At 40.3% G+C, this 26,602-nt stretch overlaps 1 protein-coding gene across 3 annotated transcripts; it reads left to right on the top strand.

Moving 5' to 3' along the window:
* Positions 1–1,885: 1,885 nt before the first annotated feature.
* Positions 1,886–26,143, top strand: LOC129842722 (zinc finger protein 501-like). Of its 3 annotated transcripts, XR_008757672.1 has the most exons (5): positions 1,886–2,422; positions 23,813–23,852; positions 23,964–24,051; positions 24,190–24,269; positions 24,403–26,143. XR_008757672.1 is itself a non-coding variant. In XM_055911348.1 (2 exons), the coding sequence occupies exons 1-2, from the start codon at positions 2,122–2,124 to the stop codon at positions 21,428–21,430; spliced, it is 306 nt and encodes a 101-aa protein (XP_055767323.1). In that variant the 5' UTR covers positions 1,886–2,121; the 3' UTR covers positions 21,431–21,731. The 3 variants fall into 3 exon arrangements, 2 of the variants coding, with proteins under 2 accessions (XP_055767323.1, XP_055767322.1); XM_055911348.1 differs by lacking the exons at positions 23,813–23,852; positions 23,964–24,051; positions 24,190–24,269; positions 24,403–26,143 and adding an exon at positions 21,426–21,731; XM_055911347.1 differs by lacking the exons at positions 23,813–23,852; positions 23,964–24,051; positions 24,190–24,269; positions 24,403–26,143 and adding an exon at positions 16,887–20,034.
* Positions 26,144–26,602: the final 459 nt, after the last annotated feature.

Genomic DNA, 26,602 nt, shown 5'->3' with positions numbered 1-26,602 from the left:
ACAACATGACAACAACATGGTAGCAGCACAACATGACAACAACATGACAACAACATGGTAGCAGCACAACATGACAGCAACATGGTAGCAGCACAACATGACAGCAACATGGTAGCAGCACAACATGACAACAACATGACAACAACATGGTAGCAGCACAACATGACAGCAACATGGTAGCAGCACAACATGACAGCAACATGGTAGCAGCACAACATGGTAGCAGCACAACATGACAACATGGTAGCAGCACAACATGACAACAACATGACAACAACATGACAACAACATGGTAGCAGCACAACATGGTAGCAGCACAACATGACAACAACATGGTAGCAGCACAACATGGCAACATGGTAGCAGCACAACATGACAACAACATGGTAGCAGCACAACATGACAACAACATGGTAGCAGCACAACATGACAACAACATGGTAGCAGCACAACATGACAACAACATGGTAGAAGCACAACATGACAACAACATGGTAGCAGCACAACATGACAACAACATGGTAGCAGCACAACATGACAACAACATGACAACAACATGACAACAACATGGTAGCAGCACAACATGACAACAACATGACAACAACATGGTAGCAGCACAACATGACAACAACATGGTAGCAGCACAACATGACAACAACATGGTAGCAGCACAACATGACAACAACATGGCAACAACATGGTAGCAGCACAACATGACAACAACATGACAACAACATAGTAGCAACACAACATGACAACAACATAGTAACATGACAACATGGTAGCAGCACAAAGCATTGTACAAACATTATTGGCCACAGACAACAGCACAAAGAGGAAGAAGGTAGAGACATGTTAAAGATTGATGATATTTACTAGAAGAGAGAGACCAAGTTGAGACGCTAGACCAGGTGGATAAGGTATGATATTTAAGGCAGTTTAATAAGTTGCAAAGATATCTGACAACACGTGCACGGGCTCGTCCATTTAGCTCAGAGGGAGCTAGCAGGAGGAGCCCCGACTCATATTGTGCAATACATTTTATACAGTGAAATGACGTAGTTAGATTCTAGTAGTTCTGCTCTCCTGACTGGTCGCTGTGAGTGGAGGGCGGTCCCCTTCAGGCTGATATCAATGTTCCATTGGTTCTCAGTAGTGTTCTTTGTCCTTGGAACTCCCGCCTGAAACAGGGGTTTGTGTGTGTGTATATGCATGCGCATGCTCGTTGAGTGCCATGCCGGTCTGGGTTGTCTCTTGTATTGACAAGATGTTGAAGCAGACACCAGCAACTGGCGCCTGAGGTCAGAGCGCCCCCCTGAGGTCAGAGCTCATAAATGGTTTGTGTCAGCCATCTCTCTGTGTGTGTGTGTGGGAGTAAGGTTAGTATCTGGCACAGGCAGAACTGGTTCATCTGTGGGGTGCAGCAAAGTGTTACAACCACGTCTGCTTTAATAATGAAGGCATTATAACAATATTATAGCTAACAGACAACAATACATCAGGCAAAGCAGCCACAACTGACAACTGACATTATATTGTCAGGATTGGAGTTAAATCCTTAACTAGGTATTAATTTATTAAAATGTTATTAATTAAGCAGACTCATATCAAACCAACAACCCTGGCGTTGCGTGCGCCATGCTTTACCAACTGTGCGACACAGAACTATTCTACCATTATATATTCATAATGTACATATTCACATGTAGCTACAGGTCTGCATAGACGAAAGTATTGGCTGTAAGAAGTCAGACAAAACATATTTGCTCATCTTTAAATGAATAAACAATGTAGTGAATATTTTTCTAAACTGCGTTACTCATTCAAGTCAGCTGACGGCGATATGCGTCTTCAGATGGTGACGTCATATCTAGTGGACCACACGACACCGGAAGCTGTTTCAACAACACGGAGGCTGACTCATTCAACCACCTCCGTAGCCTGGTAGCCAACATACAACCGAAAACATTGAAGCTCTTTGGACCATTATTGATCTCGGTGTTTTTAACACAATCCTCTTTACGTATCTACTATTTAACTTAAGCGTAACTTGTTTGCTCAATTTACACATTTGCTGATTATACTGAACCTAAGCTAATCGTCAATGCTAGCTAGCCCACCATGAGCTCTCCAAGCTACTCTCCTCCTGCTAAAGAAGAGGTCTGCTGGACGGAGAAAGAGGGCCTGTGGCTGAACGTTGTCGTGAAAGAAGAGGGGGAAGAGGAGGATGTTTCCGTAAAAGGAGAGGAAGATGCTTTCAGAATGAAAGAGGAGGAAGAGGAGGCTATCAGTATCACGTTTAAAGAAGAGGAAGAACCTTTTGGAGTGGAAGAGGAGGCTATCTCAATAAAAGAGGAGGAGGAAGACGTTTGGAGAGATGAAGAGGGAGAGGAAGAGGAGACTGAAGATCTGATTAACACCAGTGAGTACTGTCTTAAAAACACAGCCAGAAACTCTGCAGTTGTTGAACTAATGTTTGGTTTTAAAGCCAAAGGGGCATTGCACTGAAATGTGCTCCTCACCAGAACCCCAAATATAAGCTCGTAAAGCTCCGTTGTGTGTAAACAATGCAAATGTAAACAAACACTGTATTTGACTCAAAACGTATTTAAAACGATCATTTTGATCTCATGGTCGGTCCTTGCATCCACAGCTCTGTCTATAAATTAGAGTTGTTCCATTCCTTCAAGCCCTCCGCTACTCTCCCCTATCTGTTCATGAGGACAGTGGAGATATAAAACGTTTAAGTACCAAATCAAGTGTTATTGGTCACATACACATGGTTAGCAGATGTTAATGAAATGACATTTTATTTCTTCGGCCTCCTGAGGTTGAAGAGACACTGTTGCACCTTCTTCACTACACTGTCTGACCATTTCAGTTTGTCTGTGATGTGTACGCCGAGGAACTGAAAAGTTTCCGCCTTCTCCTCTCCCCTCGGCTACACTCCCCTATCTTTTTATTAGGACACTGAAGCGTTTAATGACCAAGAACAGGGGAGGTTCACATTTTTTAGAGGTATGAGGGGTATGGCTCTACCTTTCTCACTCATTATTATTCATGATCCATTCATGATTATCCCTAATCGTGTTAGCATCCACATTAATATACAAGTGTTCAGAAACATATTCTATTCTTGTGTGACACGATACATTATTTACCGTTCATTTCTGTTGGGTACAGCATCATCTGAAACGCAACCAAAACAAACTGCAAATGCATCCAACATGTTTGTAGAGTCACAAGCTTGATATAGCTATTATGTTATAGGAATGTGAGACCAAATACTAAACTTATGACTACTTCAATACACATATAAGTGAATTTTGGCCAAATACTTATGACGCATTCAAATGTGAGAGACTAGATACATGAAGTCATTTTATTTCTAAATGGTAGAACAGATACCCTGAAAATACCCTCAAATAAAAGGTGACGTTCTGTGCTGTCTCATATGAAGCATTTGATCTCATATCTAAAATTCTGGAGTATAGAGTCACATTAAACTGTTATCTTCCCTGTCTGAATAAATACGTTGGGGAGTATATATCGTTTATTTAAGCAATTAGGCCCGTATACCACAGGTATGTCAAAACATTTATTTTTACTGCTCTAATTACCTTGGTAACCTGTTTATAATAGCAATAAGGCATCCCGGGGGTTTGTGGTATATGGCCAATATACCACGGCTAAGGGCTGTTCTTAGGCACAGTCCAACTCCCATATTACCTGACCTCTTTACTAACCTATAAGAGTAGGAGTTACCCTACCCAATCACAGGGATGGATAACTGGAAATTCCAACTGCTGCTACTGACGTAGGAAAAACAGCTGAGGCATTCCATGTCATTTCAGCAACTGATCTCCGAGGAAATGAAGCTAATTGATTAGCCCTTTTGATTTATAAGGATTCACATAATATTCTATAAATATAGTGTCCAACATCCAATTTGGACCAAACTTCTTCCTACCTTTTGAGTAGACATTAGGAATCCAACAACCAGTATATATTTTTTAATAGACAGCTACTATCTATCGACTTAAATTTGGAATAAAAAGGTCCCACGGTTGTGTGAAGTGTTTTTTGGAGAGACAGAAAGGAGAGGGGGACCCTTGTCCTCCATTACTACTGTACTGCTAATATTCACAAGATAACCTTTTGGGTTTTTACATTAAAAAATAAATATATATATATTTCAGACAATGACGGCCTAGGAACATTCATAGAGGAGGAAGGACCGGTGTGTTCCTTTATGGAAAATAACTCATGTCAAACACCATCCCTGGTCTCCTTAGTCTGTGCCCCACTACCATCCCTGGTCTCCTTAGTCTGTGCTCCACTACCATCCCTGGTCTCCTTAGTCTGTGCTCCACTACCATCCCTGGTCTCCTTAGTCTGTGCTCCACTACCATCCCTGGTCTCCTTAGTCTGTGCTCCACTACCATCCCTGGTCTCCTTAGTCTGTGGCCCTACCATCCCTGGTCTCCTTAGTCTGTGTGTTTTATTCTAAAATGTATCACAATACCCCATTATGCCAAAGCAAAAACAGGTTTAGATTTTTTGCAAATATATTGAAACTATTCCCCAGGATAACTAGTCTCAGAGTAATGTAAGATCCCAGGATAACTAGTCTCAGAGTAATGTAAGATCCCAGGATAACTAGTCTCAGAGTAATGTAAGATCCCAGGATAACTAGTCTCAGAGTAATGTAAGATCCCAGGATAACTAGTCTCAGAGTAATGTAAGATCCCAGGATAACTAGTCTCAGAGTAATGTATGATCCCAGGATAACTCGTCTCAGAGTAATGTAAGATCCCAGGATAACTAGTCTCAGAGTAATGTAAGATCCCAGGATAACTAGTCTCAGAGTAATGTTAGATCCCAGGATAACTAGTCTCAGAGTAATGTAAGATCCCAGCATAACTAGTCTCAGAGTAATGTAAGATGCTTGGAAAAAGAAGCTGAAAAGAATAACGGAACGGCACCATTAGAACTAAAATGTGTCGCCTGGATGTCAGACCCCCAACCCTCCAAACTGTAAATAAATAATAAAATGTGTCTCCTGGATGTCAGACCCCCAACCCTCCAAACTAAATAAATAATAAAATGTGTCTCCTGGATGTCAGACCCCCAACCCTCCAAACTGAATAATAAAATGTGTCGCCTGGATGTCAGACCCCCAACCCTCCAAACTGTAAATAAATAATAAAATGTGTCTCCTGGATGTCAGACCCCCAACCCTCCAAACTGTAAATAAATAATAAAATGTGTATCCTGGATGTCAGACCCTGTAACGGCTCTCTTTCGGTGAGTGAGTTGACCAAGGCGCAGCGGGTTGTGAATACATAATGAACTTTATTTAACAAGACGAAACTAAACACACGAAGAACACTTGAATAATTTTACAAAACAACAAAACGAACTAGACAGACCTAAACTATGAACTTACATGAAACGAGGAACACATAAACAGGAACGACCGAACGAGACGAGACGAGACAGTACCGTGTGGTGCAACAAACACAGACACAGTGACAATCACCCACAAACAAACAGTGAGAACACCCTACCTTAATATGACTCTCAATTAGAGGAAAACGCAAAACACCTGCCTCTAATTAAGAGCCATACCAGGCAACCCAAAACCAACATAGAAACAGAAAACATAGACTGCCCACCCAAAACTCACGCCCTGACCATCACACACATACAAAACAACAGAAAACAGGTCAGGAACGTGACAGAACCCCCCCCCCCCCCCCCAAGGTGCGAACGCCGGGCGCACCATCACAAAGTCCAGGGGAGGGTTTGGGTGGGCATCTGACCACGGTGGTGGCTCAGGCTCCGGACGCTGTCCCCACACCACCATAGTCACTCCCCGCTTCTGTATTCCCCTCCCAATGACCACCCTCCAACTAAAACCACCTAAATGAAGGGGCAGCACCGGGATAAGGGGCAGCACCGGGATAAGGGGCGGCAGGTCCTGGCTGAGGGACTCTGGCAGGTCCTGGCTGAGGGACTCTGGCAGGTCCTGGCTGAGGGACTCTGGCAGGTCCTGGCTGAGGGACTCTGGCAGGTCCTGGCTGAGGGACTCTGGCAGGTCCTGGCTGAGGGACTCTGGCAGGTCCTGGCTGAGGGACTCTGGCAGGTCCTGGCTGAGGGACTCTGGCAGGTCCTGGCTGAGGGACTCTGGCAGGTCCTGGCTGAGGGACTCTGGCAGGTCCGGGCTGAGGGACTCTGGCAGGTCCGGGCTGAGGGACAGCTCATGACTGTGGGGCAGCTCATGACTGTGGGGCAGCTCATGACTGTGGGGCAGCTCATGACTGTGGGGCAGCTCATGACTGTAGGGCAGTTCCCGACTGGCTGGCTGCTCTGGCGGCTCATGACTGTAGGGCAGCTCCTGACTGGCTGGCGGCTCTGGCGGCTCCTGACTGGCTGGCGGCTCTGGCGGCTCCTGACTGGCTGGCGGCTCTGGCGGCTCCTGACTGGCTGGCGGCTCTGGCGGCTCCTGACTGGCTGGCGGCTCCTGACTGGCAGGCGGCTCTGGCGGCTCATGACTGGCTGGCGGCTCTGGCGGCTCCTGACTGGCTGGCGGCTCTGGCGGCTCCTGACTGGCTGGCGGCTCTGGCGGCTCCTGACTGACGGACGGCTCTAATGGCTCGGGACAGACGGGCGGCTCTAATGGCTCGGGACAGACGGGCGGCTCAGAAGGCGCTGTGCAGACGGATGGCTCAGAAGGCGCTGGGCAGACGGATGGCTCAGAAGGCGCTGGGCAGACGGATGGCTCAGAAGGCGCTGGGCAGACGGATGGCTCAGAAGGCGCTGGGCAGACGGATGGCTCAGAAGGCGCTGGGCAGACGGATGGCTCAGAAGGCGCTGGGCAGACGGATGGCTCAGAAGGCGCTGGGCAGACGGATGGCTCAGAAGGCGCTGGGCAGACGGATGGCTCAGAAGGCGCTGGGCAGACGGATGGCTCAGAAGGCGCTGGGCAGACGGATGGCTCAGACGGCGCTGGACAGACAGGCAGTGCAGAAGGCGTTGGGCAGACGGCCGACTCTGCCCTGCTGAGGCGCACAGTAGGCCTGGTGCGTGGTGCCGGAACTGGAGGTACCGGGATGACGGCACGCACTTCAAGGCTAGTGCGGGGAGCAGGAACAGGGCACACTGACCTCTCAAAGCGCACTATAGGCCTGGTGCGTGGTACTGGAACTGGAGGTACCGGGCTGAGGGCACGCACCTCAGGGCGAGTGCGGGGAGAAGGAACAGTGCGTACAGGGCTCTGGAGACGCACAGATGGCTTCGTGCGTGGTGGCGGAACTGGAGGCACTGGGCTGGAGACACGCACCATAGGGAGAGTGCGTGGAGGAGGAACAGGGCTCTTAAAACGCACTGGAAGCCTGGTGCGTGGTGTAGGCACTGGTGGTACTGGGCTGGGGCGAGGAGGTAGCGCCGGAAATACCGGACCGTGCAGGCGTATTGGCTCCCTTGAGCATTGAGCCTGCCCAACCTTACCTGGTTGTATGCTCCCCGTAGCCCGTCCAGTGCGGGGAGGTGGAATAACCCGCACTGGGCTGTGTTGGCGAACCGGGGACACCATGCGTAAGGCTGGTGCCATGTAAGCCGGCCCAAGGAGACGTACTGGTGGCCAGATATGTAGGGCCGGCCTCATGACATTTGGCTCAATGCCCAATCTAGCCCTACCAGTGCGGGGAGGTGGAATAACCCGCACTGGGCTATGCACCCGTACAGGAGACACCGTGCGCTCTACTGCGTAACACGGCGTCTGCCCGTACTCCCGCTCTCCACGGTTAGCCTGGGAAGTGGGCGCAGGTCTCCTACCTGCCCTCGGCCCACTACCTCTTGGCCCACTACCTCTTAGCCCCCCCCCCAAGAAATTTTAGGGTAGTACTTGCGGGCTTCCAGCCTTGCTTCCGTGCTGCCTCCTCATAACGTCGCCTCTCCGCTTTCGATGCCTCCAGCTCCGCTTTGGGGCGGCGACACTCCACTGGCTCTGCCCAGGGTCCTTTACCGTCCAGGATCTCTTCCCATGTCCAATCCTCCTTCTCCCACTGCTGCTGTCGTTGCTGTCCGTTAACCCGCTGCTTGATCTGGGTTTGGTGGGTGATTCTGTAACTGCTCTCTTTCGGTGAGTGAGTTGACCAAGGCGCAGCGGGTTGTGAATACATAATGAACTTTATTTAACAAGACGAAACTAAACACACGAAGAACACTTGAATAATTTTACAAAACAACAAAACGAACTAGACAGACCTAAACTATGAACTTACATGAAACGAGGAACACATAAACAGGAACGAACGAGACGAGACAGTACCGTGTGGTGCAACAAACACAGACACAGTGACAATCACCCACAAACAAACAGTGAGAACACCCTACCTTAATATGACTCTCAATTAGAGGAAAACGCAAAACACCTGCCTCTAATTAAGAGCCATACCAGGGAACCCAAAACCAACATAGAAGCAGAAAACATAGACTGCCCACCCAAAACTCACGCCCTGTCCATCACACACATACAAAACAACAGAAAACAGGTCAGGAACGTGACAGACCCCAACCCTCCAAACTGTAAATAAATAATAAAATGTGTCTCCTGGATGTCAGACCCCCAACCCTCCAAACTGTAAATAAATAATAAAATGTGTATCCTGGATGTCAGACCCCCAACCCTCCAAACTGAATAAATAATAAAATGTGTCTCCTTGACAACATTAGAACCTCGGTACGTTTACTGTGTACTGGGTCGAGACGGAAAGGAAGGAATGATGTAAACAAATAATCCAAAATATGTTTGTCAATGAGACAGTATATAAACAAAGGAATGACCGAACCCCCTTTGGTGACTGAATGCTTGTAAGGAAAACTAGATGATCAAAACGTTAGATCACATCAAATAAGCCTGAGTGGTTTCACCTCCTCCCAGACTATACTGGATACTACAGTTATAACTATAGATAGTTATACAGGATACTACAGTTATACAGGATACTACAGTTATACAGGATACTACAGTTATACAGGATACTACAGTTATAACTATACATAGTTATACAGGATACTACAGTTATACAGGATACTACAGTTATAACTATACATAGTTATACAGGATACTACAGTTATACAGGATACTACAGTTATACAGGATACTACAGTTATACAGGATACTACAGATATACAGGATACTACAGTTATAACTATACATAGTTATACAGGATACTACAGTTATACAGGATACTACAGTTATACAGGATACTACAGTTATACAGGATACTACAGTTATAACTATACATAGTTATACAGGATACTACAGCTATACAGGATACTACAGTTATAACTATACATAGTTATACAGGATACTACAGTTATACAGGATACTACAGTTATACAGGATACTACAGTAATACAGGATACTACAGTTATACAGGATACTACAGTTATACAGGATACTACAGTTATAACTATACATAGTTATACAGGATACTACAGTTATACAGGATACTACAGTTATACAGGATACTACAGTTATAACTATACATAGTTATACAGGATACTACAGTTATAACTATACATAGTTATACAGGATACTACAGTTATAACTATACATAGTTATACAGGATACTACAGTTATAACTATACATAGTTATACAGGATACTACAGTTATAACTATACATAGTTATACAGGATACTACAGCTATACAGGATACTACAGTTATAACTATACATAGTTATACAGGATACTACAGTTATAACTATACATAGTTATACAGGATACTACAGTTATACAGGATACTACAGTTATACAGGATACTACAGTTATAACTATACACAGTTATACAGGATACTACAGTTATACAGGATACTACAGTTATACAGGATACTACAGTTATACAGGATTCTACAGTTATACAGGATTCTACAGTTATAACTATACATAGTTATACAGGATACTACAGTTATACAGGATACTACAGTTATACAGGATACTACAGTTATACAGGATACTACAGTTATACAGGATACTACAGTTATAACTATACATAGTTATACAGGATACTACAGTTATACAGGATACTACAGTTATACAGAATACTACAGTTATACAGGATACTACAGTTATACAGGATACTACAGTTATAACTATACATAGTTATACAGGATACTACAGTTATACAGGATACTACAGTTATAACTATACATAGTTATACAGGATACTACAGTTATAACTATACATAGTTATACAGGATACTACAGTTATACAGGATACTACAGTTATACAGGATACTACAGTTATAACTATACACAGTTATACAGGATACTACAGTTATACAGGATACTACAGTTATACAGGATACTACAGTTATACAGGATTCTACAGTTATACAGGATTCTACAGTTATAACTATACATAGTTATACAGGATACTACAGTTATACAGGATACTACAGTTATACAGGATACTACAGTTATACAGGATACTACAGTTATACAGGATACTACAGTTATAACTATACATAGTTATACAGGATACTACAGTTATACAGGATACTACAGTTATACAGAATACTACAGTTATACAGGATACTACAGTTATACAGGATACTACAGATATACAGGATACTACAGTTATAACTATACATAGTTATACAGGATACTACAGTTATACAGGATACTACAGTTATACAGGATACTACAGTTATACAGGATACTACAGTTATAACTATACATAGTTATACAGGATACTACAGCTATACAGGATACTACAGTTATAACTATACATAGTTATACAGGATACTACAGTTATACAGGATACTACAGTTATACAGGATACTACAGTAATACAGGATACTACAGTTATACAGGATACTACAGTTATACAGGATACTACAGTTATAACTATACATAGTTATACAGGATACTACAGTTATACAGGATACTACAGTTATACAGGATACTACAGTTATAACTATACATAGTTATACAGGATACTACAGTTATAACTATACATAGTTATACAGGATACTACAGTTATAACTATACATAGTTATACAGGATACTACAGTTATAACTATACATAGTTATACAGGATACTACAGCTATACAGGATACTACAGTTATAACTATACATAGTTATACAGGATACTACAGTTATACAGGATACTACAGTTATACAGGATACTACAGTTATAACTATACACAGTTATACAGGATACTACAGTTATACAGGATACTACAGTTATACAGGATACTACAGTTATACAGGATTCTACAGTTATACAGGATTCTACAGTTATAACTATACATAGTTATACAGGATACTACAGTTATACAGGATACTACAGTTATACAGGATACTACAGTTATACAGGATACTACAGTTATACAGGATACTACAGTTATAACTATACATAGTTATACAGGATACTACAGTTATACAGGATACTACAGTTATACAGAATACTACAGTTATACAGGATACTACAGTTATACAGGATACTACAGTTATAACTATACATAGTTATACAGGATACTACAGTTATACAGGATACTACAGTTATAACTATACATAGTTATACAGGATACTACAGTTATAACTATACATAGTTATACAGGATACTACAGTTATACAGGATACTACAGTTATACAGGATACTACAGTTATAACTATACACAGTTATACAGGATACTACAGTTATACAGGATACTACAGTTATACAGGATACTACAGTTATACAGGATTCTACAGTTATACAGGATTCTACAGTTATAACTATACATAGTTATACAGGATACTACAGTTATACAGGATACTACAGTTATACAGGATACTACAGTTATACAGGATACTACAGTTATACAGGATACTACAGTTATACAGGATACTACAGTTATAACTATACATAGTTATACAGGATACTACAGTTATACAGGATACTACAGTTATACAGAATACTACAGTTATACAGGATACTACAGTTATACAGGATACTACAGTTATAACTATACATAGTTATACAGGATACTACAGTTATACAGGATACTACAGTTATAACTATACATAGTTATACAGGATACTACAGTTATACAGGATACTACAGTTATAACTATACATAGTTATACAGGATACTACAGTTATAACTATACATAGTTATACAGGATACTACAGTTATAACTATACATAGTTATACAGGATACTACAGTTATACTGGATACTACAGTTATAACTATACATAGTTATACAGGATACTACAGTTATACAGGATACTACAGTTATACAGGATACTACAGTTATAACTATACATAGTTATACAGGATACCACAGTTATAACTATACATAGTTATACAGGATACTACAGTTATAACTATACATAGTTATACAGGATACTACAGTTATACTGGATACTACAGTTATAACTATACATAGTTATACAGGATACTACAGTTATACAGGATACTACAGTTATACAGGATACTACAGTTATAACTATACATAGTTATACAGGATACTACAGTTATACAGGATACTGCAGTTATAACTATACATAGTTATACAGGATACTACAGTTATAACTATACATAGTTATACAGGATACTACAGTTATACATGATACTACAGTTATACAGGATACTACAGTTATAACTATACATAGTTATACAGGATACTACAGTTATACAGGATACTACAGTTATACAGGATACTACAGTTATAACTATACATAGTTATACAGGATACTACAGTTATACAGGATACTACAGTTATAACTATACATAGTTATACAGGATACTACAGTTATACAGGATACTACAGTTATACAGGATACTACAGTTATACAGGATACTACAGGTATACAGGATACTACAGTTATAACTATACATAGTTATACAGGATACTACAGCTATACAGGATACTACAGTTATAACTATACATAGTTATACAGGATACTACAGTTATAACTATACATAGTTATACAGGATACTACAGTTATACAGGATACTACAGTTATACAGAATACTACAGTTATAACTATACATAGTTATACATGATACTACAGTTATAGAGGATACTACAGTTATACAGGATACTACAGTTATACAGGATACTACCGTTATACAGAATACTACAGTTATACAGGATACTACAGTTATACAGGATACTACAGTTATAACTATACATAGTTATACAGGATACTACAGTTATACAGGATACTACAGTTATACAGGATACTACAGTTATACAGGATACTACAGTTATAACTATACATAGTTATACAGGATACTACAGTTATACAGGATACTACAGCTATAACTATACATAGTTATACAGGTTACTACAGTTATACAGGATACTACAGTTATACAGGATACTACAGTTATACAGGATACTACAGTTATACAGGATACTACAGTTATACAGGATACTACAGTTATAACTATACATAGTTATACAGGTTACTACAGTTATACAGGTTACTACAGTTATACAGGATACTACAGTTATACAGGATACTACAGTTATACAGGATACTACAGTTATAACTATACATAGTTATACAGGTTACTACAGTTATAACTATACATAGTTATACAGGATACTACAGTTATACAGGATACTACAGTTATACAGGATACTACAGTTATACAGGATACTACAGTTATAACTATACATAGTTATACAGGATACTACAGTTATACAGGATACTACAGTTATACAGGATACTACAGTTATACTGGATACTACAGTTATACAGGATACTACAGTTATACAGGATACTACAGTTATACAGGATACTACAGTTATACAGGATACTACAGTTATACAGGATACTACAGTTATAACTAAACATAGTTATACAGAATACTACAGCTATACAGGATACTACAGTTATAACTATACATAGTTATACAGGATACTACAGTTATACAGGATACTACAGTTATAACTATACATAGTTATACAGGATACTACAGTTATACAGGATACTACAGTTATAACTATACATAGTTATACAGGATACTACAGCTATACAGGATACTACAGTTATAACTATACATAGTTATACAGGATACTACAGTTATACAGGATACTACAGCTATACAGGATACTACAGTTATAACTATACATAGTTATACAGGATGTTACAGTTATACAGGATACTACAGTTATACAGGATACTACAGTTATAACTATACATAGTTATACAGGATACTACAGTTATACAGGATACTACAGTTATAACTATACATAGTTATACAGGATACTACAGTTATAACTATACATAGTTATATAGGATACTACAGTTATACAGGATACTACAGTTATACAGAATACTACAGTTATAACTATACATAGTTATACGTGATACTAAAGTTATAGAGGATACTACAGTTATACAGGATACTACAGTTATAAAGGATACTACGTTATACAGAATACTACAGTTATACAGGATACTACAGTTATACAGGATACTACAGTTATAACTATACATAGTTATACAGGATACTACAGTTATACAGGATACTACAGTTATACAGGATACTACAGCTATACAGGATACTACAGTTATAACTATACATAGTTATACAGGATACTACAGTTATACAGGATACTACAGCTATACAGGATACTACAGTTATAACTATACATAGTTATACAGGATACTACAGTTATACAGGATACTACAGTTATACAGGATACTACAGTTATAACTATACATAGTTATACAGGATACTACAGTTATACAGGATACTACAGTTATAACTATACATAGTTATACAGGATACTACAGTTATACAGGATACTACAGTTATAACTATACATAGTTATACAGGATACTACAGTTATACAGGATACTACAGTTATACAGGATACTACAGTTATAACTATACATAGTTATACAGGATACTACAGTTATACAGGATACTACAGTTATAACTATACATAGTTGTCCTGTTAGGACAGTTTTTTGTATTCAGATCTCTGAAATGCACTCTACCTACGTAACATTTAGTTTCCTTATATTACGTTGGGAAAGCAGCTTTCATGGGCACAGAAATTCTAAATAATTTCAGAGTTTGCTAAATCCAATGGTTCTGAGAGTCCCCTTAACTTTATTGACAACACCCAAATGGATACTGTCATTAATGTGGTTCTTCAATAATTACACATAATTCTTAATACTGTAGCTGTTTAGTTAGTCACATGTTCAACTATCATCAGCTGATCCAGGAAATCATTTTCTGAATGACAGTCACATGACAAACATCACAACATGCAACAACAACCAAAGTGCTTCTTCATTCATTACTCTGGTAAAGACAGTTATGCCGTGCTCCACGTTGGATCCAACATCCCTAACAAATTGGTGTTTATAATGTTATTGTCTGCTTGATTTACTGTAGGGTCTCGTTAGTCTGTTTGGACACAGAGATACTTAGCTCATAATGTGTAGAGAACTGTTCCTTGATGGATAGGCTATTGTACAAAACACAGAGCTATTTTCCTATATTTGTTGTTAGGTGAAGTTATGGGTCCGACAGTAGGTCTATGTTATTGTTAGGTGAAGTTATGGGTCCTACAGTAGGTCTATGTTGTTGTTAGGTGAAGTTATGGGTCCTACAGTAGGTCTATGTTACTGTTAGGTGAAGTTATGGGTTCTACAGTAGGTCTATGTTGTTGTTAGGTGAAGTTATGGGTCCTACAGTAGGTCTATGTTATTGTTGTTAGGTGAAGTTATGGGTTCTACAGTAGGTCTATGTTAGGTGAAGTTATGGGTCCTACAGTAGGTCTGTGTTATTGTTAGGTGATGTTTTGGGTCCTACAGTAGGTCTATGTTGTTGTTAGGTGAAGTTATGGGTCTTACATTAGGTCCATGTTATTGTTAGGTAATGTTATGGGTCCTACAGTAGGTCTATGTTGTTGTTATGGGTCCTAGAGTACACTATGTGTGTCATGCAATAACAACCAAAGTGCTTCTTCGTTCATTACAGGTATATTTGTTGTTAGGTGAAGTTATGGGCCAATTTGGCAAACAGTGTACAAACCCTCATTGTCAGGTTGATGGAAAAGCTAGACAAAGAGCATTTTACTGGTTGAAGTGTTTTTTAAATACAAAGCGGTTGATTTGCGATGATGACACAAACATTATATTAAGCAGGACATTCAAACGAGCCTTACAATTATAATCCAAAGTAGTGTGAAATGTACTCATAAGCAACCTGGAAATGGAGGCTACTCCCATGAGTTTTTCCCCATTCACATTCAGAATACATTGTGAAAAACTAAAATCTTTGCTCACCATTTTTGTTCCAGGCAGATATACTACATCCATAACTAGTGGTTTCCTCATTACCAGATATACTACATCCATAACTAGTGGTTTCCTCATTAGCAGATATACTACATCCATAACTAGTGGTTTCCTCATTACCAGATATACTACATCCATAACTAGTGGTTTCCTCATTACCAGATATACTACATCCATAACTAGCGGTTTCCTCATTAGCAGGGAGGAGTTTCTACAACCAAATTGCATTTGCATCGCCCTCGTGCCGCAATTGTATTAAACACAGAAAGGGGCCTATATTGGAGACCAAAAGTCGTCTGGCACACTGCTTACAGTTTCAACAACATGAATAACTTATTTCATGTCTACAAGCTTAGATGTTACTACTAATGTGAAAACAAGACAAAATATGACTGTTCTTGCTCATTTTAAGACAAATGTCAAATAATCATTACATTCATTACAGACGTCAATTGTTGTACAACTTCATGGTTACGCTGTTGGCATCACTTTTTACAGTGGATTTCCGCTGTTGTGGGCCTTTAGCCATATGTCTGACTTTGTTGTTCACACAGGAGAGAGACGGGACTACCGTGGGTCCTCTGGGGAGCCTCAACAACCTCATGATGCTGACAAGGCAGAGAAGAGTCTCTCCACATCAGAACACCTCAAGAAACACCAGCAGAGATCCACAGGGAAGAAACCTCACTGCTCTGACGGTGGGAAGAGATTCACCTCCTCAGCAGGCATTAAAATTCATCAGAGAATCCACATAGTGGAGAAACCTTATAGCTGTACTCAATGTGGGAAGAGTTTTACTCATTCAACCAGCCTGATATCACACCAGAGAACACACACAGGAAAGACATCTTATATCTGTAGCTGTGGTATATGTGGGAAGAGTTTTACTCGGCCAAGCACCCTGATATCACACCAGAGAACACACACAGGAGAGAAACGAGAGAAACTGTATAGCTGTGATGATTGTGGGAAGAGTTTTTATACATCTAGCCATCTTATTGTACACCAAAGAACACACACAGGAGAGAAACCGTATAGTTGTTCTCAGTGTGGGAAGAGTTTTTTTACATCTAGCAATCTGAAGAGGCACCAGAGAACACACACAGGAGAGAAACCTTTTAGCTGTACTCAATGTGGGAAGAGTTCTACTCAGCTAAGCAACCTGATATCACACCAGAGAACACACACAATAGATAAACCATATAGCTGTCATGAATGTGAGATGAGTTTTATTAGCCTAAGCAGCCTGATGTCACACCAGAGAACACACACAGGAGAGAAACTTTATAGCTGTACTCAATGTGGGAAGAGTTTTAATACATCCAGCATTCTGACTAGACACCAGAGAACACACACAGGAGAGAAACCGTATAGCTGTGATCAATGTGGGAAGAGTTTTGCTACATCTGGCCAGCTGACTTCACACCATATAACACACACAAGAGAGAAACGTTATAGCTGTGATCAATGTGGGAAGAGTTTTGTTCAATCTGGCAATCTAAAAGTACACCAGAGAATACACACAGGAGAGAAATCGTATAGCTGTAATCAATGTGACAAGAGATACTCTAATAAAAGGTGTCTGATCAAACATCAGAAAATACATGAAGGAGTTGTTTCATGATATCAATGAAATAATGTCACAATGTAGAATGTTTTAACATTGTAGAAGGAGTATTTTAATGATGTCACAATATAGAATGTTTTAACATTGTAGTAGGAGTATTTTAATGATGTCACAATGTAGAACCCTAAATGTTTGCCCCCTGTTCTATTAATTTCAACATGATATGGATATTAGCCTCAGGGGGAAAATACCAGGCTCTGAATTGAAAGAGTACTATTTATGTGATTTAACAAAAAGTGACTAACACAAAAAGAGCTGCGATCTATTTTCTACAAATTGTCCTCTAACCAGGGATGTACACATTATTCCCATATTCTGTGTGGTTTTTGAGCTGTTAGTTTTAACAGGACGCGTAACCTCATCTCCCTTCTGTCACACAATTAATTTTGACATGATATCGATGAGTGATGACAAATAAGGGTTGTGTTCGTTTGTTTAGCGACCCCTACATTTAAATGCATCACTCCAAAATGTAGCTGACTGTCTTCTGCGGGTTGTCATCTAACCAGTGAGGTTAAAGATGTCTCCCATTTCCATGTTTAGTTGTGTTAGTTTCAACAGCACGTACAACCTGATTTCCCCCCTAATTGATATCAGTGATTTATTGCTACTTGTCAAAACAACAGCGTTTCTGGTGCTTGTGCAGTTTTATAAGGAGCTTGTTTTAAAAAATATTATTATTGTGGCAGATGTTTGTGTATATACCACATGTTAGGTTTTCAATTTATCCCAAACTGTTTCTGCATATTGGTTATTGATTTGGACATGTTAAAACTGTGTTTTGACATTGGGCTATCCTACCAAGCAACTGTGCAACCAAATATTTCATATTTACATTTCATGTAACATTTGGTAATGATAATTATTTATGCAACCAACTGATAATTATATTAACATTGTTGCACTGCTTTTAGAATATCAAGGTTCATTCTCAGATGTGCAAACCCAAATGTACTAGAGCATGACATTGGGGACTGGGACCCGATCCAACAACATGCCTATCTAGTGAACTCTGAAAAGAGAGAGAAGCTCCGCAGTGAGGTGGAAAGTTACTACGGATATTGCAGGAGTTTCCTCTTGAAATCAGACATGTCCGTGGTGAGAACAACCTGGTTGCTGATTGTCTCAAGGGGGGCAGTCAAAATGTTTTGTGTTTTGCGTTTAGCCAGTGCATTGCCATGGATCACAGTTTATTTTTACTGCACGTTTTTCCGTATTGGAGATGAGTTTTGTTTGGGCTCGTTCCAAGGAGACGAGAGTTCTAGAAGCTATCGAAAGAAAAATCTTTGTGGGAATAATAAAAAATAAATATTGTTTGTAATTGTTGTTTGCCAGTAGACAGACACCATGTTTATATTGGTGACGGTGAAGCATTGTAGTTGATTATAATGTGAAATTGAAGTTGTTTTCTGTTGCTGGTGAGCAAACTTAAGGTGTTAGTTAGTCTTTGGTTTTTCCATTTATGTTTTGAGGTTGGACTTTAGCACGTATAGCTCGTTAGCACGTAGGATGCACTGATTGGTGTCACCTCATTAGTCAGTATGTGTTACACCTGTGCTGGCTTGTCCATCTCGTTAGTGGGAAGGTGTTTCACCTGAGCTGGTCCAGGGTCTATTTAAGAGTGTCTGGCCCAGTGCTCCAGTTGTCTTGATAGATGTGGAGAGGCAACACCTTTAGTTGCTCCACCTTTTTGGTTTGCTTCCTGTCTTTAAGTTTGGTGTGGGTTTTTCTTTTGTTTGCCTCTTCTTGGGCAGATTTAGTGGGTGTCATGGTGGGTGTCTTTTAGGTCCCAGTTGTTGTTACTTGTCAATTTTCAGTGGACACCCCCATAGTGTCTTTCAGAGCCCCTCCTAAAAAAAACAAGCTTATATTTTGGGTTGGATATTGCATCCAATTAGTGTTTAAATCAATGGAATTTCCTTAGAATGCTCATTAGTCTTTCAGTTGTTAGTCTTCTGTTTGTGTACTAAATATTTCTGTTTATTTTCATTGTTTTCTCCTGTGAAGCCATTCTGTTGAATCCATGTCTGAAATGTGCTGTATAAATAAAGCTTGATTTGATTTCAACAAATGAACCCAATGACCAATCAACAGACTTTTGGTCTCTCTTAGTATGAAAAACTGTATCACTTTTCCAGCCTGCTGAAGGCGTGGTAGAGTGGTAAACACCACCCCCGGCTCTACCAGGGGCTTGAGGTGGTCTCCCACAGCTCTGATGGTGGAGTGGTAAACACCACCCCCGGCTCTACCAGGGGCTTGAGGCGGTCTCCCACAGCTCTGCTGGTGGAGTGGTAAACACCACCCCCGGCTCTACCAGGGGCTTGAGGCGGTCTCCCACAGCTCTGCTGGTGGAGTGGTAAACACCACCCCCGGCTCTACCAGGGGCTTGAGGTGGTCTCCCACAGCTCTGCTGGTGGAGTGGTAAACACCACCCCCGGCTCTACCAGGGGCTTGAGGTGGTCTCCCACAGCTCTGCTTATGTCATGTTCTGTGGCCTTGCTGTTCCATTTCTTGACTGCCCCTGCAACACAGAAACACATTCAGTCATATTATATAAAACACTCAAAGTAATGTATTTGGAACATCTATGGCCTCAGTTACACCTGGCACCTAAATGGGACTTTTCCATCAACCTGTCATCTGATCACTCCAAGCTGCATTAGGTTCAGATCTACCAGGATGGGCCTTTGACATAGTCTGGATGCAGTCAGGCCACTGCATATAAATATTCAATATAAAGAGATGGGGTGAATTAGTAGGGAAAAGTACATTCTACACAAATAACCTTCATAATATCAAAGAACAAATGTGTGTGCCTGAGGGGAAATTAACTTTCCTACAGCCAAAAGGGGTGAGAAATTTCATATGAGTGGACAATTTGCACTAATGTAAATAAACATGGATGATGGAACATATTACCTTTAGCTTACGTGATGAACCACTAAGGGAACATAAATATTTACCATCTAAACCATGTGTGACCTCTCACCTCTCTGGCTGTAGAAGTGTTCTTTCTAACCAGTCCCTCAACAGCTCTCTGACTGAGCTCCACCCTCACTGGGTCTTCAGAGGAGAGGAAGGCTGAGGAGGGATGGAAGGATGAATGGATCAGTCAGTCAATAAAGTGTAGAGCTGCTGTCTATGCTGTCAGACAAAATCCCTATTTTATTAGTTCATAAAAGTAAATAAGGCTTTATGACTGCTGAATACCAACTATCAATCACTTAGATCATGTATTTCCAGGTAGAGATACATCCGTGGGACGTCCCTAGCCTGTTGAAGTTGACAGTTAAAATGGTTAAGGTTAGGGTTTAGGGTAGGGATGTCCCAAGGATCCCGGATAGCATTGACCATTGTGCCTTCTTCTGTCTCTTTTACATAGCAGGTGATGAGTTCTGACTTCTGAACATGAAAATATTAAATATCCTTATTTATGTGAAATTGAATTTTTCTCGTGGTTTTTAAGGGTAGGTAACAACACATCCGCAACGCTGATCCTCAACACAGGGGCCCCAAACTATCATGGTCCAAGCACACCAAGACAGTCGTGAAGAGGGCACGACAAAACCTATTCCCCCTCAGGAGACTGAAAAGATTTGGCATGGGTCCTAAGATCCTCAAAAGGTTCTACAGCTGCACCATCGAGAGCATCCTGACTGGTTGCATCCCTGCCTGGTATGGCAACTGCTCGGCCTCCGACCGCAAAGCACTACAGGGGGTAATACGTACAGCCCAGTACATCACTGGGGCCAAGCTTTCTGCCATCCAGGACCTCTATCCCAGGCGGTGTCAGAGGAAGCCCCCCCCCCCCCCCCCTCCACTGTCTGTTATTATCTATGCATAGCCACTTTAATAACTCTACCTACATTTACATATTACCTCAATTATCTCGACTAACCGACTAATCAGTTCACCGTTTCACCTCATACTGTATTGGAGCAGCAGCAGCTGACTGCCCAGTTCAACGTCAGTTCACCGTCTCACCTCATACTGTATTGGAGCAGCAGCAGCTGACTGCCCGGTTCAACGTCAGTTCACCATCTCACCTCATACTGTATTGGAGCAGCAGCAGCTGACTGCCCGGTTCAACGTCAGTTCACCGTCTCACCTCATACTGTATTGGAGCAGCAGCAGCTGACTGCCCGGTTCAACATCAGTTCACCGTCTCACCTCATACTGTATTGGAGCAGCAGCAGCTGACTGCCCGGTTTAACATCAATTCAACGTCTCACCTCATACTGTATTGGAGCAGCAGCAGCTGACTTGATCGTTGATGCTAATCATCATGTTTTGAATCTGAGAGTAAATAGATCCGACTACAACTCTAAAAATGAAGGGTTCAACTGGAGTTGTTCTCAGATCCCCTAAGAACCGTAGGGTTCTTGGTCAATGAAAAACAGCCCCAAAAGGTTCTTCAAAGAACTTGTTAGAAGGTGGGTTCATCGAGGAACCTCCGTTGTTGCGGGACTTCTTCCGGGAACTTCGCAATTACAACTGAAAACGATGGTGACAAGTTTGGATGCGACAACAGTTAAAAAGGTTAAGTTGGGTTGATGTTTGGCTCTGAATATGTCTCGAAATAATTTATATAATAATAATATAACATACTAATAATGAATAACGAAGACAATGATGGTTTTCTGTGAATATCTTCCATAACGTTACTATAGTTAATTACCGTAAATATTAGAAAGCCGTTTTTGACCGTCGGCGTTGTATGAGCTACAGTACAGTACCGTTATCTAGCTAGCTAACGTTATGTCCTAACTAGGCACAACTAGGTTTGGATTATTTCCCTCAACTATATTCTTTCCCATATATTGTATACCGTTTCCATGAAGCCAACATGGCTTTACACTCATTAACGTAAGTTTCCAATCTAGAGCAGTTCTCACTTTTGTGAGAATGAACTAGCTAACGTTAACTAACTAACTAAGGACGGTGACCTGTCCAGACGAGATGTTACAACGAACTGAATCGTCAATGGAGGTCTTCCTCTTTATATAGCCTGTTACAGCATGCAATACTATTAACTCACAAGGGGGCATAACGTTACATGTACAATACTATCTCATTTTGGAAACGTTACATGTACAATACTATCCCATTTTGGAAACGTTACATGGACAATACTATCCCATTTTGGAAACGTTACATGGACAATACTGTCCCATTTTGGAAACGTTACATGGACAATACTATCCAATATTGGAAACGTTACATGGAAAATACTATCCCATTTTGGAAACGTTACATGTACAATACTATCCCATTTTGGAAACGTTACATGAACAATACTATCCCATTTTGGAAGTTACATGGACAATACTATCCCATTTTGGAAACGTTACATGGACAATACTATCCCATTTTGGAAACGTTACATGGACAATACTATCCCATTTTGGAAATGTTGCATGTCTGCCCCCTTGTGGAGGGAAATGAATATCTTAGATGGTAGCTGTAGATGGGATTCAAATGCATAATGGTATTAATACAGTGTCTAGACTACCTCTTTTGTATAAATGCCCTTCAGAATCCAAACACAGTATTGCCACGCAGCAAAATGTTGTGTATAATCTTTCACGTCAGCCTGATAAAATATTGAACAATTTGTGTACAAAGATATCTTAAAATGTGATAATTGGCCTGTATGGCAGTACTGTTACTGTATGGCAGTACTATATTGGCTAGTGCTTTCTCCAATATGTTCTTCTATTTTACATTACATTGTATGTCGATGCCATTTATCTTTCAATATGTATTTAATATATATATATATATATATATATGTTTAAAATGCTTGTAAGACTATTCTTTGACACATTTTCTCTTCCTTTGAAATTCTTATAGGACAGAACATGGACACAATGCAATTGGGATCAAGAAGAAGGTACAGATCTGTTGTAGGACAGCTGCATTTGAAGTGTACATTTAACCTACATAGCAGTCAATACAAACTGAAATCTATTGGCATACAAATGTGTGCAAATTATCTTTTCAGATCTTCTCAGAAATGAATCAAGTCCATGGAATGGATATAGACAAAAAGATAATTCAAGGACTATCAGAGGTAGAGAGGCGAGGCAGGGGTGAGGACATCATCCTGCTATTTTGACAGTCCCTGAAGGAAATACAGAAGAGGGATTTGCTCTTATTCCTTCCCTTTCTCTAATGTATTTTGTAATAAAATTAGCAAGTGTAGTAATGTCATTGCTTTACTTTACTAGGACTGGAGACCACAGCAGTGATTCTGCTCTTTCCCAACCTCTTCAATGAGGACCCGAGTGGCCTTTATGTCCTTGACAAGGTATGCCTATGCACCAATCATCTGTTTCTTCATAAACATAGGTGTGCATGCTGATATAAAACTACAGCTGAACATTTGTTATGTTCTTGTTAATTGTATGTGTATTAATCTTTTCTTACTTTTGTTGACACAGATTTCACCGCTCTTCACTCCTTTACTGCACATCGGTGGAAATCCATTTCACCATGAGAGTGAAATCCCGCTGGCCTTTGATGGGGAGAACATCCACGCCCTCGAGGACGTCCCCATGGGACTTGGGGCTCTGCTACGGCTGTATTTTCTGTTTTCCCTTAAATTTCCCAAAAATGTCAGAAAAACACTTATGTTGTACTGTGTTCTGGGGATAAGAGAAGTTGGGGTGAAGTTACCAGGGCCGGTCATAAAGATGGCAAACTTCCTAACATAACTAAGTGGATACGATATACACACTAAAGCTGAAAAAAACTGTATTTAGCATCAAGTCTACAATATTGTTAGTTTACCTATGATTCATTTTTAATGTATGTTGTTTTTATTGTACATCATTATTTATATTTTTTTAAATGTCATGAAAAGCACTATACAAAGTAATGTATTATTTATTATGGTCTGACATGTCTGCAGAAATGTTGCTATTTTGTAATGTGTTTTGTTTGGTAAATTGTTTTGTAAATATTAATTCACATTTGTGGTGCCACTAAATAAACAATTAATATTTAAGTTGAAGAACCCCTAAAGGATACTCCAGGAACCTTTACTTTTTAGAGTGTATATTGATGAAGTCACCTTGTCCGAGAGACATTTACATAGTTATACACAGCCCAATTTGGGATGACTATTTTGGGGCGAAATAGCGGCCACAACAGACAGACCTGATATGGCCCATAATTCAACGTCCTTGGACGTCACGCGCTGACTGGGTATGACCAAAGTTATTTTATTTAGCTGCACTTTGTAGTACATTTTTACACTATAATAAATGTTTCTGACTCCACATCGCCTGTTTTCAAAGGGAGTCGTTGGTTTTTAGGGGCAGTCGCTTTTTAGCTTTTTGTCTGAAAGTATTTTCTCAACTGCGATACCAACTCCAGTCAGCAGATGGCGATGTGTGTCTTTCAGGTGATTCTGCCACTGTGACGTATAATCTTACACAATCACAACTCTCATATTGCAGTCAGACAATGCTCTTCCCAAACATAGCTAATCAATTAGTTGTTTTTCAACAATATTTTAACCTACAGGAATATTTTCCTCATTTCTGTCTCATGGTTAGTTCCTAGGATGATTTAACTGTAACTAACTTTTTAAATGTAACTAATACATTTACATTTTTCAATACTTCTAAAATGGGGTCCAGGTTTAAAATAATTACAGGTGTACCTTACTAGCTTATACTATATCATACAGCAGATGGCGATGTGCGTCTTTCAGGTGATTCTGCCACTGTGACGTATAATCTAGTGGACGGGACTCTTCTTCAACATCAACAGCTAGTCAGCCACCTTGTTTCACTCTAACTTTATGGAAAAAGGTTTAATTAATAAATCTAGCAATTCCTTTCATACTGGGAATATTTACAGGTGCACCTTACTAGAGTTTATACATATATATATATCATACATGGTCTGTATGTAAATGTAAATGTAAATGGATACGATATACACACTAAAGCTGAAAAATCTGTATTTAGCATCAAGTCTACAATATTGTTAGTTTACCTATGATTCATTTTTAATGTATGTTGTTTTTATTGTACATCATTATTTTTATATTTTTTTAAATGTCATGAAAAGCACTATACAAAGTAAATGTATTATTTATTATGGTCTGGCATGTCTGCAGAAATGTTGCAATATTGTAATGTGTTTTGTTTGGTAAATTGTTCTGTAAATATTTATTCACATTTGTGAATTTTCACTATCACCTTACACTATATCATACATATCATATCATACATCATCATACATGGTCTTAACTAGTAAACACAGATTCTAGTTTTCATCCAGTTCACACAGATAGCTGACTGTTTACACCTCCAAGGAGCCCCTCACAAAGGAATACACACTCAGAGCCTCCTGACTGGGCCCTGTTTACACCTCCACACAGGAATACACACTCTGAGCCTCCTGACTGGGCCCTGTTTACACACAGGAATACACACTCAGAGCCTCCTGACTGGGCCCTGTTTACACCTCCACACAGGAATACACACTCAGAGCCTCCTGACTGGGCCCTGTTTACACCTCCAAGGTGCCCCCCCTCACACTGGAATACACACTCAGAGCCTCCTGACTGGGTCCTGTCTACACCTCCACACAGGAATACACACTCAGAGCCTCCTGACTGGGCCCTGT

Source organism: Salvelinus fontinalis, unplaced genomic scaffold (assembly GCF_029448725.1).
Source record: "Salvelinus fontinalis isolate EN_2023a unplaced genomic scaffold, ASM2944872v1 scaffold_0062, whole genome shotgun sequence".
In the NCBI taxonomy this organism is placed as follows: Eukaryota; Metazoa; Chordata; class Actinopteri; order Salmoniformes; family Salmonidae; genus Salvelinus; species Salvelinus fontinalis.
Note: the sequence above shows the minus strand (reverse complement) of the source record. Positions and strands in the feature narration are given on the sequence as shown.